Source organism: Parasteatoda tepidariorum, chromosome 1 (genome assembly GCF_982258835.1).
Source record: "Parasteatoda tepidariorum strain Cologne lab strain chromosome 1, Ptep-v5.0, whole genome shotgun sequence".
In the NCBI taxonomy this organism is placed as follows: domain Eukaryota; kingdom Metazoa; phylum Arthropoda; class Arachnida; order Araneae; family Theridiidae; genus Parasteatoda; species Parasteatoda tepidariorum.
In genome coordinates this window covers 48,147,776-48,163,006 of record NC_141755.1, presented here as the reverse complement: position 1 = coordinate 48,163,006, position 15,231 = coordinate 48,147,776, and the positions used below count along the sequence as shown (strand labels likewise).

Below are 15,231 nucleotides of genomic sequence, written 5' to 3'. Positions count from 1 at the left end.
TAAACTATTGTAGTAACTTAATCTACTGTAATCACACAAAAGATAAAGATCATGACATGTTTAGTTTTTATTTTTACTTAATATATGAGGTTCTTGAAAAAAAATACCATACAAAACAATAATAAAAATATAAATATGCAAAAAAAAACTTTTAAATTTTTTTTTAAAGTAATAATGAAAATTTAGCAGTTAACGCATTTAAATTTATGCTAAAAAATGCACATTGGAGAAAATAAACTTGACTGACCTTCGCGTTTTTTTTTCATGCTTATTTTAACAATAATATTTACAATACTACAAAAGCAATATTATTTTTTATTGCTGAAGAATAACTTCCTTCACACACACAAAAAAAAAACAACTTATTATTAATAATGATAGAAAAAAGTTTGAATTCTAAGGCATATAAATGTTCACGTTATTTTTAACTCTGTTGTTTTAAATTACAAAATCTGAAATGCTAACAAAATTATTTGAACAGTTCTTGAGCAACAAAAATTTAACTTGTTGCAATCGTATGTATGCCACTACAAAGAACCATATATCTCTTCAAGTTTAGAACAATACTGTTCAGTTAAATCGATGAGCATTTAGAAATATGCAAAATTCAAAATATTTTTAAATTAACGTTTTTAATAGTTCTTAGCTTAAATTTCTTTTCAGTAGTCTGCATATTATGCAGGTTTAAAAATTAATTCTGATACGCATGAAAATCGTATGTCTACTTCCAAACACTACAAAGAACCATACTTATCTTTATGTTTAGAACAATGCTGTCTAGTTAAATCGATGGGCATTAAAGATGTATATTACTCAAAATAACGTTTTAAATTAACCTTTTAAACATCGTAACTCCGAACTAAATAAGACTTTTTTTTCCATTATCTTGCATATTTTGTTCGTTTAACAAAAATGAATTCTAGTCAACCAGGCCATCCTGGCCACTGAACTGTATTTTTTACTTTATTTTATAACTGTCGTTGAACAGCCGACCCAATTTTTAGGTTTGCGACTACCAATGTTCAACTCCGTAGCCTTGTAATTTTGAACCCAATCCAGAAGAGAAGGAAACTCCTGGATCAAGTATTGAGAGAAATTTGCTGCCTTCGTTGAGGACTTTCTGATGGAACTAACCCAGATTGATGGGTACAAGCTTGTCTGTGAAGTAAAGGCGGCCAGTGCCCACTGCTGACCGCATTACCACAATCATGCTGTTAGCCATGATCCTCTTGGCCCACAAACGGGCTGTTGCAGGAACGCTTTACTTTACATATTCTAGATTGCAGTTGCACTCGGTATTCTTAGAGACAAACATCCAATGTATCAAGAAAACAGACATGTTTAATGGCAAGAAAGTTTTTATGTGTTATTTTGTAACGTAAAATATCACCTATACTCATTAATTGAGAGATTTAAAGTCTACAGCTCAAGTAATTACGATTGCATCTTAATTAGTAAAAATAATTTCAAATCAAATGAAAATAAAAATAAAAACTTAAAAACATCATTTTAGAACTTAGATTTTTAAAAAAGGCAAACACACGAAAGTTATATAAAAAACAAAATCTTTATTAGATACAGCTTCATTTTACAAATTTTTAACAAATAAAGATCATTTTAGTCTATCACAGTCAAAAGGTGTTTTTGTAGGAAAAATGAAGGAAAATACTTTGACAAAAAAGAAGACTATACAAAAACTGGAAAACAGTCATGAAAAGAGCAGTAAAAGTGGAATAGAGTAAAATCAATAAAACACAACAATTAAAAAGTTGTTTTTTTTACCACAATCAACAAATAAATAACATGTCTACGTCTCAGCGTTATAATTGATATATAATTTAGAAATCCCAGCAGGCTGTCCTGAATCAAATATTTTATTTATTACAAAAAATAAATAAATAAAAATTTTAAATTGTTATGAGTAAGAAAACTTGTGATTTAAAAAAATTATTTTTACATTTAAAATTTAAATAAGCAAAAAGAATATGCATTTTATTTATAATTTTTTTCATATGAAAGTTTAAAATATATCCTAAATCTAAAGGTAACAAGTCTAAGAATACGTAATATGTAGACCAAGGAAAATAAAATTCTTAGTTTACATTATTTTTAAGAGAAACCAGCACATGAAAGTAAATTTTAAAAATAACTTATAACTTACATTAGAAATGAGGATCATAAATAACAAAAAACTTTTATCATTTTTCTATTTTAGAAAAAAAGTCTTATAGTTAGAGCTGGCAAAAAAGAGCTACTGTAAGACTAAAAATTATTCAAATTTAATAACGTTTAAGTTCAAGTATTTTGATTCAACTTTTACTAAAACCAAATTTAACTAAAACCTAATATTTATTCCAACTATTTAAATTATCATAAGAATGCTAATTTAAAAAACAGGAAGAAAAATAAAAATTGATTGCATAGCAAATATTTATTCCCAGAGGAATTAAGTATTAGAATCACAACTAAACGGAAGTTAATTCTGTAACTAAGTAAAATTAATGGAATCTATGGAAGAATTTTAGCGAATTAAAAAATTAGTAATATAATTATTTTTGGTATAACATACATAAGAATAAAAACAGACGATAAGAACACTGAAACATAAAAATTTTTAAAGCTCATAATGTAAAATTTCCAGGGTACAACTGCTCTTGAAAATAGTCACTGGTCAAAATAAAAAGGAGAAACATACTTTTATTTTTAAAACAACCAAATAGATAAAAATTTGAAATATTTATAATAGGCAAGTAAGAAGCGTCAAACTAATATAATATGTTATCAATAATTAGAATAAATACCAATTCCCATTATTGCATTAAAATACAACTGGATTTCATTAGTTTTGTCTACAAGATGCAATAAAAGCTCAAAAAGAACAATTAAATGTAATCACAGTATAAATATAGTAAATCCAACATGGATTTCAATACATGTAATCATATACTACTTAAAAAACGTACGATGCACTAAGAGAAAAGTTCAATCCTTTAAAATAATTTTAAAAGGGCATAAAAATTCCCCACTTAGTATATGAAAAAAAAAATAATAATTAAAGTTTTCAATCTTAACAAGAAATCCTTTTCAATACAGAGTGTGCATTATTAATAAATTCATTAAATTTTTATGAGCCTTATTATTATTATCAAATAAGTTATCTAACTTTCTCAATAATGGAACTTAAAAGTTAAACTCAAAAGTTTCTTAACAGTCACATTTTAACAAATTTTGATTCATTTCACAAAAGGGTTGGAGTAGATTCAAATTTATTAGGCACTAACAATTTTTTAGCATTTGGACAAGTTTCAAAAGAAAACTAATATTTTTATTATTTTCTTTCAGTTCTTTAAATTTAAACTCAAGAAGTAGAAACTCAACAATTCAGTAATTGTTATTATTGCATTGACAATAGCTTAATAATATTAAATCAATTCTTCACATTTATTGAAATATAAATCAATCGATACCAATTATTAGAGAGAAATAATGGCTAGTTAACACACACGTTTGATGTCACAAAGCTAATTTCCTTTATAAAAACTTGTATCAGTTAAAGAATTTTGATTAAATAATTCAATAGATACTAAATTAATTTAATTTTTTTGTGTGTATATAGTGTTTATGCTTTATTAGTTTAGAATTAATATTATTAATAATTTTTGGCGCAATACTTTACAAATAAAATACTATTAAATTATCATTCAAAGATGGTTGTTATAAGGGAAGTTGTCATAGTTGTCATAATTCGGGTCACATTATGCAAACTAGATAAGATTAAAATTATGCATAAATTAAAACAATGTTCCCTTTTCTTTAAAATATTTTATGCCTCATTCCACTCTTAAGTTTTATTCCATTCCAAGAGTAAAAAAAAAAGAAAAAAAGATTCAGTTGTAAATAACCAATAACCATATCAAAACATTTAAAAAATGAAAACTTAAACATTCTTTTAATGAGCCATTGTATACAAACTAAGTATCCCGACAAAGATTTATTTTTATTAATAGGAGTAGGCACACATAATTAATTTTGATGTATCAAAGCTCTCACTTTATAGTTTTAATTACATTGCAATAAATTTAATAAAAAAAAATTTGTTGCTAAACAAATACTTTTAAAGCATAATTTTGCTTTGTTTTTTAAAAGTAATAACTTTTACCCCGCTTTTTGTCAACAGGTCACAAAATGAATATAGCAAATCTAAACTGTAACAACCAACTTTTGACTTAATATCTTGATAAAATAGTTCTTGAAGTTTTGAAACTGTAAAATATTAATTTGGAACAAAAATTTCAGCACTATCTAAGCCTTAAAATGTGCACTAAAAGCAACTGTGCAAAGCATTTTTAATCTAAAAAAAAAAAAACTTCAAACATTCAAAAGGTTAAAATATAACCATAATAAAATAAAATAACTTATACACACTTGTACTAGCTTAGTTTTACCACACTTGTACAATTTTAAAAAAGAATTGCCAGAAATTGAATCAATTAATTCAGCTTATTTTGAACCAGGACTCTAGTAAATTTTTCCAGTGATAAGCTTCAGCCAAAAAATATAATAAGATGATCATGATCATAAAGATGACTTAGAACAAAAACTTCACATTCTCCCTTTGACTTAGAATAAAAGAAATAAAAGAGAGAACAAAGTCTTTTTCAGTATAGTATAAATAGATTTAATAAATATTCAATATTTCTAAAATAGATATAAAGTCAATATGCGCTACATAAAAATTAATGTACAGATCAAAGGTTAAAAGCACCATATCATCCTAACAACAAAGCCGCATTTTCTGTTGAGTATAAATAGTTTGTCATTTAAAATTTCACAAAACATAAAAATCTAGGCTTTAACCATATGATACATACTTAGTTAATAAATCAGTCTTGTCTTTGCATACATAAGAAATCTTAGCAAAACACATTGGCTTGTTAAATTGCATAGTAAAAAATGTACACAAACTGTATTAGTGACTTGGCGTAGTGCTGGGCAGTGGGATTTGCCATACAATTAAATGGCTCTGTTCAGATCTCAGAGAGCTCCTACATGAGCGGTCAATTTCATCACAGTCATCATCTTCGTCTCCTATAAGAAATGGTTTAAAAAAATTAAAACATAAACTTGCTAAAACAAGTAAATTAAAACAAAAAAAATTTTTACACAAAGAAACTATATAAGATTCAAGTTCAATACAAATTTACATTAAAGACAATTTAGATAAAGAAAATAGTTTGGCAAAATTTTGTAAAAATAAAAACTTAATAGTTTTGAGCTACTTATTAATTAGATTTAATTTAAAAACGATAATAAATGCAAAACGTCAAATAGATAAATGAAAAAAATCTTTGGAAAATGGATACGTAAAAATTTTATAAAATATTTCTAATATTTGTATTTTTTTCTAATTTCTTAAATAGAGAAAGATTAGCAGCTATAATATCTAAACGTTTGATTTTTAAAAATATAAATTAACTCTGTTATTCATCTACTATATGAACTGCTTAGACCTCACTTTAAAAATATATACAATATAAATTTCTAAAATCTAATAATAAATGTAATAGTAAAAATTTTACAACTTCTATTTAGCCAACAAATTTATTAAACAGAGAATTCATTAAAACCCAAATCTGAATTTTAAAATTAAAATAAAGATTAAAAAATAAATACACATCATACCAATTCTAAAATCTATATAACCTTCTGCCCCAGATAATATATACATGTATTTGGGTTTAGAAGCTTTTTCAGATGAGTCATCCTCTTTATCATCTGAGAGTGACGTAATTGAGTTCATATCACCCTGACCTAAACATGAATAACAAAAAAAATTCTATTAAGGTTATTGGCATAAAATTTCTCATAAAAAGAAAATAATACAGGGTCCCAATATCAGACATTTAAATAATCTGAATTCTATTTAATTCAAAATGGCACACATCAAAATTTTTTATGAATAAATCATTAAGTCAAGTTTTTAAAGTTTATCAGACTACAATTCCTTGAAAGAAAAAAAAGATTTTTTATTTATTATTAAAATGCTACATATGAATTCATGAATGACATGTGAAACTGTGAATCTTATCTAATATACATAATGTTACCTATTTAAATATGCTAGTGTCCCGGTGTGTAAACCTGTCTCATCTAAGCAGCAAATATACATAACATACATGGACAGGTGAATGTCGCTGGTAGAAATTTATTGCCATCGTGGATAATATTTTAGTATTATTCATTACATATATTTATACACAAACACATAAATAACGTGAAAAGTAAAATTCCGCTTCTGCTACGAAGAGTTCAAGAAAAATGACAGAAAACCTCTAAAATGAAAATATCTGAATTCTAAACACGACAAATAAAAGATCTGTAAGCCAAACATTGATCTTTGCTTATGTACCAGTAGCAAAAAAATTTAAAAGATATTGCAGAAAATTTAAGATTTGTTGCTAATAATTTAAAAACTTTCAAAAAATCAGTGATAAAAAAAGGAGTCAACAAAAGTGTTGAAATTAGTTACAAGAGTCAATAAATTGTTCACAGAAAGTTTCTCATCTAAGCAGATGATGAATTAGCATAAATTACCTGTTCTCCATTGTATTCATATAAATCATGAAAATATTTACAAAAAAAATGTTTATACATTAACTTTGATCAGCTTATTTGGATAATTACATATTTTACTTATGAAGAAAAAACGTCAGATAATATACATAAGGTCAGATAAGCAACTGAAAAATTATCTCCAAAATATAAAGGCATTTTAGCTGTAACAGAATGGCATTGGAAATAAAAGTAGTAATTTTTATTTAATCTCAATAAAAAAGAAATGAATTTTCTACAGTTACACCCAACTATAATAAACACAATAATAATCTGAGAAACAATGTGGGAAACAAATATGGGACTTAAATGAAAGTGGATATAAATACAAAGGGGGGAAAAAGTGTCGCTCTCACTCTAACAACTACTTAAAGAGAGTGTGCTAACAGAAAGCCATACAAAGGAGACTGCGCAACCCAGTAAAAAGAGTTATTAAAAACAAAATTTAATTTTTTTTGAAAAAAAAAGGAAAATTTTTTACATATTTTTTGAAGAAACCATAAACTCAAACTTTGAACATCATAGGAAGCATGCAAAAGCATTTTAAGAGAAATCATAAACAAAAAAAAACGGGCAGTATTTTCACCACACCTTTGGAGAAATAGGTACTTTGTAAGGCTTTGCTTTCCATCATACCTGGAACGGCAACAAAGAACTTGACAGCATCTTTATGACCATGGAATGATAGTTGAGCTTCTGACATCGAACAATAAGGTACAAAAGTACCAGGCATTAAGTTGTCTTTGTCATCATGATATACCCGTATAGAATTACCTGACAGTTGAGCATCTTCACTTAGTCGTTTTCGGCAAGCTGTTGAAGTAAAACAGAATTTCATTAAATGCATATAGACCCAAAAAAACTTTTCTGATGTAATTAATTGTTATAATTAATATTTAAAAATGCAGTTTATATTACAAATAGATACTAGTGAATTTATTAAAAATAAATCTCAGATACCGAGAGGGCAATAATGAAAAGAGGCAAAACAAACCTTAACAAAAGTAATGAGAGGGCATAAACATCAGATATGCATTTTTCCTATAATAATGCTTTTAAAACTGGTATAATGTATCAAGCAAACATATTTTAATAAAATCATTTTTTTAGAAATGCAATTTAAATGTATACATTCCATTTAAATTGCACTTCCAAAAAAGCTACTCATTCAATATAAACCTAAATAATAGTAAAAAAAAACATCCAATAAAAAAAATTGAATTTAAAATCCCTTTCTCACACTCAATATAAACTTACTAATGAAATAAAACATTTTTTTTTAAAAAATTTATGTTTATTTAAAGGAGAACTTATAATATATTGCTTTAATTACATGAAATACTTATCCATAAGTAACTATTTAAATAATTAACTGAGTTTGAAATGTGCCTTTGTTTCAGTTTTGAACTAAATATTACATCATTCCCAATTATAATTACATTAGTCATACATACTTAATTACATTAAAGTATATTAATATAGGATTAATAGCATAAAAAAAACTCTTCTCTTCCTTTACTTACAAAAGATACTAACAAATATTCTTATTTATTTTGATGACATGTATAGGTATACACATTTGGGAAGGTCAAAAACCGCAAATTTAATGTTTTCAGTGAATTCCGAAATTTTATAAACTTTTTTAAAAAAGAATGCCACCAAAACATTATTATTATTTCATACCAGGGTTGGCAAGGTTTAGGACAGAATGGATTAATCCACGGTTTAAACCCTGGTTTAAACCGTCCTGTCCAAAACCCCTTTGTCCAAAACTGTCTTAAACTGTCCAAAACCCTTTTACTCAAATTATGTCACAATTTTATCTGAACAATATTTAAGAGGTAAAATAAACATAGAACTAATAACATATTGATAATTAAATATACTAGACAATATTTGTTTTTAAAAGTATAATGTTTTATTAATATTGTTTGACTATTCAATTTGTAGGTAGATTAATCAGTAATCAAGTTCAATTGGTCCTCTCATTCAATAGTACATAACTGAAGTTTGGCCTTGCCATACAGGTTAAAATATTAGGGACTAAGTGCTTGGTTCGTCATAAACAGGTTTATTTATCTATAGTACTATTCAAGAATACTTTTATTTCATTCATGTTCAATTCTTTTAGCATAGTGGTGATACATCACCAGTGTCAGACCTGAAACTGATGTTATGCCCTTCAAAACTGTTTACATATTTTTCAGTTATTTTGCATTTTCAATTTAAACTAATAAAATTATCTTTAAAAACAATTTTTTAAAAATAGATGTCTTTTTTTATCATCCTGTGATGCAGAAATTATAACACATTTTTAAAAAAATATTGTGAAAAATAAAAGGTTAATTTTTTAACAAATTTAGTATATTTTTTAAAAAAAATTATTATTTTTTAATATTGCCATATTTATCCTTATGCGAAAATATTATTTATCAGTATTAAAAGCATATTTATATTTAAAGGATTAGGTATTCACTTTTGTTGTTCAATAAATTGGGGAGCTTCAAAAATTATAAACCTTTTCCTATTATATTATATTATTTTCTTTTAATAGTAAATTGTATAAAAAATATCAAATATTCATTGATACATGTAGTTATTATGTGTACAATGGTTACACCTATAGAATTTTTACCTTTTACAAAAGTTCAAGGTATTAGACAGTTTAGGACAGTTTTACCCAGTTTAGGACAGTTTTACCCAGTTTAGGACAGTTTTACCCAGTTTAAGACAGTAAAACCCACATGTCCTGTCCAAAACCAGTTTAGGACGTCCAAAACCCCAACCCTGTTTCATACATATATATAATTAGACAATTTGTTAGAAGTTGCTAAAAATATTCATAAAATGCAAAATTATCAATAGATTATTCAATTCAACTTCTATTAGGTACGTATGTAAATGATGCAAATGCTAATGCACAAAAACCATACCGAAACTGCTTGCCAGATTTTGTTATACATTCAGATATGACAACAGATTTACAGACTTTCAATTTTTTATGTCAGTTTTGTAGGACAAGTTATCATTGAGCTACTAGCTAGATGCATCTTTATATATATATATATAAATGGATTTTTTAAAAGTTGATATTAAAAGCATAGAATAAGTCAGAAATTCATAACCTATAGTTTGAGAAGGATTACCAAAATCTTTTGGGGGAAAAAATCAAATCACAAGTCTTTTTTTTTATCATACAACAGGCAAATAACTAATAATATATAGTTAAAATAATACATACACTATCTTAGGGAAATGTAGCCTTTATTTTTCATACCTATTAATTTGAATATTAATTATAATATTACAAATAACTAACATTATTATTCATATAATTTTACTTTACAGATAACGCTTCTACTTAACTATTTGTTTATTCACAATTTTTTTCATTTTGAAAACTTTATTTCGTTATCTGTAATCATAAATATTTTAAAAAATGATTTTGAAAACAAAGTAAGTCTTAGGATTACAAAGCTCATTAATTCTGAGTTTTAAATCACTGGTTAAAATAAAGCATTATCAAAAGTTGTGGTATAACTTTTAGAATATACAACTGGGCTTTCAGAGCGATTGATCAAGTTAGAGCAATAAATTTTTTTCAGTAAAACAATGAACAAAACAAATTTATTTTATAAAGCAAGATATAAGCAAATATTTCATCTTACGTTCATGAAGAGGAACAGACAATATTACTCCATTTCCAGTACCTATCCAAAGGCGTGAGCAAGATACTGCCAGAGCAGTTATTCTTACAAAAGAAAAGCCTAATTTTCCAGTCCCTGAAACAGAAACAAAAAAAAATGTTTATTTTTAAGTTAAATATGTTGATTACACTATTGGGAATACAATAATTGAAAAGTTTACTTTTATTCAACATTAAATATTAAATACAAATAAATATACAAGCAGCCAATAATTTAAATCAAATGATTAAAAACAGCCATTTTGGAAACTAAAAATAATAAAAAAATACTACATTTAAATTAAAAAGAATGCTAAAATTTAATATTTCAAAAGTAACAAAATATTTATAATATAAACAAACTTTTTAAAAGCAATGCCAAGAAGTGTCAATGCAAATGTATAAATAGCAGGCACTAGATGCCTGTATTTGCTATCAAAGTACATTTGTATAAGAAAAAGATTTTTTTTCTTCTTGTAAATGAAATGTCATACTTAAAATTCTCATACTTTAAAACTCAAAAGCTATTGACGCCACATATGAATTTTGCATGATTTTTATACTATACTACTATTTCTTTGTGAGGTGTAATTCATATAATCTTTAATGGTACAGAAATATAAAACATTTAATTAAATTTTGCTTGTTATTACTTTTTATAATTATTAAATGCCTTAAAAAATTTCTTCTAAATTGCATTAATTATATTCCTTAGAAAAATATTTTCAAAAGCTTTTAACGCTTTGTATTTTATTCAGTTTAGGAAAAAAAAATAATTTATAAAAAAAAAAAGTCTGAGTATATTTTAAAACAAAACAAAAAAATTTACCCTTTAAGTATATGTTAAGACTAATCTTATGCATGAAAATGAAATAGCCCAAACAATTTAATTTTTGTTAAATAATAATGAAAAAAAATTAGAAAGACAGCATAGGATTACAAAATCTATCTTTAATACTTACTTCGATAATCTATTACATCTAAAATAAAAATGATTAAAGTTACCAACTAATCGAAATAATTCTGTTTAAAAAATTGTATATACATACAAATGTATAAAAACAAAACTAAAAATTATTAAAAAATACTAACATCAAAAAAATATATAAAAAGTATTTAATAATATTAATATATCAATATATATAAAAGCTGCCCAAAATTTTTTTACATACACAAAACATAATGACATTAATGTGATAAGATTCTATAGTACGATATTTAACTGCTAACTATAAGATACTAAACAATCTAAGGTAAGGCGGAATTTTAAAGAATTCCCCAGCCTCAAAAGAAAAAACTAAAGCTCTTAAATAAATTAATCAGGGTGGCGTAGCCAAATTATTCAACAAAAAATAAACACCTTTTAAGCACTTTTCAAGCACTCAAAAAATATTATTAAGCACTTATAAAAATATCATTAATTATGCAGGGTTGGAAAGCTTTTGACAATTGACGGACAAAAAACCTTTTGGCATTGTTTTTGACAATTGTCACAAATCATGAAATTTTGAATCATGTAAAACGAATGGCGTTTTCATACGCTACAAATTGACAATAAGCCGAAATAGATAGGTGTTGAATTAGTTGTGAAAACGTTGAATAGAACAATGTGAACTGCATCTTTTTGCATAATTCGAAATGAAAATCAACATAGTATAGGAAAAATCTGATTTTGAAAAATGGAAAATTAAGCACTCCTTAAAAACATTCAATGAAAAAAGCACCTTTAAGGGCTCTTAAAAAACGAAAATTGAAAATAAGCAGCTATAAGCACTTTTAAAAACGCTATGCACCCTGTTAATCATTCCTAGGAAAGAAAGTTAGAAGAAAATCAAAAAATTATAACTGCATATTTATATAGATACCAGTTTATAGCAAAGCTTTATAATTGTTAAGAAGCTGTTTTTTAATAGTCACAATGGAGATAATTTTCTTATAAATTTTATAATATGAAATTGAACAATTAATTGATATTTCATGAGCTATTTTCAAGTGATAAATTGCATTAAGTTTAGAAATGTTTAAGTTGTTGGTAAAAGTTTTTAAAATACTGCATTTAGTCATATATAAAAAAAGGATCTTTTCTAAAAATAGTAAAATTAATTACATGAATGAAAAATAAAGGATTAAAGATTATAGGAAATAAGATGCTACTATAAATTGGATTTTTCTCCAATTAGCAAAACTTTTTTGTGATTGGAGAAAAATCATAGCAAGCTTTAGATGTTCCATTTCTATATTTATCTCATTAAATGTAAAATAAGCAAAATAATAATAAAATAAATAAAGGATTATAGGTACTATAAAATAAGATGCCGTTATAAACCTGACTTTTCTCCAATTATGAAAAGTTTTTAGTAATTCTTTATCAAAACTACGATTTGTAGCTGTGGTAATTCTATTTATTTCATTTGATGAGATCAAAACATATAATTATGATCAACTACAATAGAAAACTACAAATAAATATAAAAGGATAAGAATTTCATTACATAAAAAAATTAACTTTAGACAATATAATTAGTTTAATCACGGAATTTTAAGAGTAGGCTCTCTTACCAAGAATTTTTGATATGAAAGGCTCTATATCCACATCTTGAAGATGCTGATATGTGTGAGCATGATAAAGGCGTAGTGTACTGTCAAGACGGATGGAGAGCCAAACTCCATCTCCAACCCATGCTAGTTGCCTCACTTGACTCTCTTTGCGAGGATGAGCATCAAATGTTTTCTGTTCCAATAACATTTATATTAGAGTCAAGTAAATAAAACATATGTTTAAAAAATTAATTTAAGTATACCAAAAAATTCTAATACAAAATAAACATATAATTTTGTCGGTTAAATACATACATAAATTAAACTGTTTCAAGCGACAGTGTGAATGCAAATTACAATAATTAATTTGCTAAAAATATGAAAATTTTTTAAGCTTTCATCATGCTTTCTTTAGTATTTTCCATTCTACATTTATTTATGATTTAGAATTAAAAATTATGATTTAGATTTAAAAACTGTAAGTAAATAATGGATGTATAATTAAGAAAATATGTGCTATGAATATTAAAGTCAGTAATAATATGCATGCACGATTATTGGGATTTTTCTAAAAAGGATGGGACGGAAAAGTGATACTGATGTTAAATAAAAAAAAATTTACATAAATTCATAATAACTATTATTTTTTGAGGATGATCAATTGCAATTAAAAATAAAAAGGGTTCAATATATAGAAATGTTAAATAAAAAATATACATAAATATATAACAGCAATAATTTTTCTAAGATAATCAATTGGGTTATAATAAATATTTATTAATTCTCTCCACTTATTTTGAACAAAACATTTAGTAAGACAAGATATGTGATAAGAAGATGAAATATAAAAAGCATAAGACATCTTAAAGCATAAGAAATCTTAAACTTTTGATGTTATGGTAATGAATATAATATTACTTGCATCAAGAAAATATGATTTCTGTTTCTTTGTAATAATTTTTTTACCTCTATTGATAAAGTCTTCGGACAAAGTACATGAATGGAATTTCGATAACCACACCACACTTTATTGTGAACTACTATCATACATCGAATAGAGTAGTGAGGATATCCAAGGTCAAGCAGATGGTAATTATTCAACTCCCATTGATTATCTAAAAAAAACATGTAATTTAAAACAAGAATAAATTAATTTAATAGTTGTACTACAAATTTATAATTTCACATAAAAGTTTCTTGCATTAATAAACAAATTTACTCTTACCTTCACCTCTATGAAAAATTGCTACAGTTCCATTTGCCATAGCTGCAAGAACTCTTCCTTTAATATGTCTGAAAAGTATACATAATATTTTAGTGTTACATTTATTTCATTTTCGCTGACATAAGAGCAATTCAAGTATTAGGCAAGCATGTTTCAACTCTTTACCCTTTCTTATAATAAAATATGAACTAATTAGGTCACTCTGCTACCCTTACATTTTTTTTAAAATTCACCTTAATTTCATATTTTTTAACTGTCAAATAGTTCAAGTTAGAGTAACCAATATCATAGGTTTGGTTTAGAATTAAACTTCAAATACAATTCTTATAAAAAAATGTAGCTAATTAATTTTTTTCGTCTAACCACTTAATTTTTACATGTTTAACTAGCAAATTTGTCACTCAATTAAAATGAAGTAAATAATGAAATTTATTAATGAAATAGATGCAGCAACTCTGATTACTTTATGTCTAATTAACAAAATTTATAATTGATGTTTAAGCATAAATATTTAAAATTTAAAAATATGAATGTCATAATGTAACAAAGTATTAAATTTTAGAATTGTTTTGTTTATTCTCGTAAATTCACTTGATTCTTGATAATAAGTAAGCTACAACTTGAAGTTCATAAAAACTTTAAATAATACCTGTACCTTTTTCAATAGATAATTAAATAAGAAATAGTATAAATTTAAGCACAAGAATTTTCAGAATATGTAAAAGCATAGACTTAACTCATTAATTATAAATAAAAGTAAGCAAAGCTAAAAGTTCTTCTCATCCTGGGTGCTTTTGTAATATTTAGTCAGCTCCTTATTATAAAAAAACTATTCATAATATTTTAAGACTATCATTAGTATCATGTATTTTTCTAAGAAAAACATTTTTAATAGTTTTAAATTTTTTTTTTTTTTTTAGAACTGAATGCACACAGAACTTCAGCAATCAAATTTTTTATTAAAATTAAGTTTGAAAAGTAAACAAAGAAAACACTAAGGGGGAAACGTATTTTGAACTAGATATATTTAATTTAGATTGTTAAATGTAAGTAAAAATTTAAAATATTGTTTAGTGTGCTTCAATCACATAATATACAATGATGATATATATTTATAGATTTTAAATCACTAATGAATAAATTCATTACATAATTCATATAATACAAAATC

General features: G+C 25.2%; 1 protein-coding gene across 7 annotated transcripts in view; it reads right to left on the bottom strand.

The window, feature by feature from the left end:
- Positions 1–3,032: 3,032 nt before the first annotated feature.
- The window catches only part of LOC107437970 (C-Jun-amino-terminal kinase-interacting protein 4), a 53,118-nt gene continuing 40,919 nt past the window's right edge, over positions 3,033–15,231 (bottom strand). For 2 of the 7 annotated variants that reach the window (XM_043052671.3, XM_043052674.3), the window contains 8 exons: positions 14,061–14,128; positions 13,802–13,950; positions 12,857–13,028; positions 11,260–11,277; positions 10,281–10,394; positions 7,204–7,425; positions 5,683–5,811; positions 3,265–5,088 (listed from right to left, as the gene is read on the bottom strand). In XM_043052671.3, coding sequence (XP_042908605.2) covers positions 4,970–5,088; positions 5,683–5,811; positions 7,204–7,425; positions 10,281–10,394; positions 11,260–11,277; positions 12,857–13,028; positions 13,802–13,950; positions 14,061–14,128 — 991 coding nt within the window. In that variant the 3' untranslated portion in view covers positions 3,265–4,969. Of the gene's footprint in view, positions 5,089–5,682; positions 5,812–7,203; positions 7,426–10,280; positions 10,395–11,259; positions 11,278–12,856; positions 13,029–13,801; positions 13,951–14,060; positions 14,129–15,231 lie in introns of all 7 variants that reach the window. The other 5 variants (XM_071179893.2, XM_043052677.3, XM_071179890.2 and 2 more) reach the window with 3 other exon arrangements.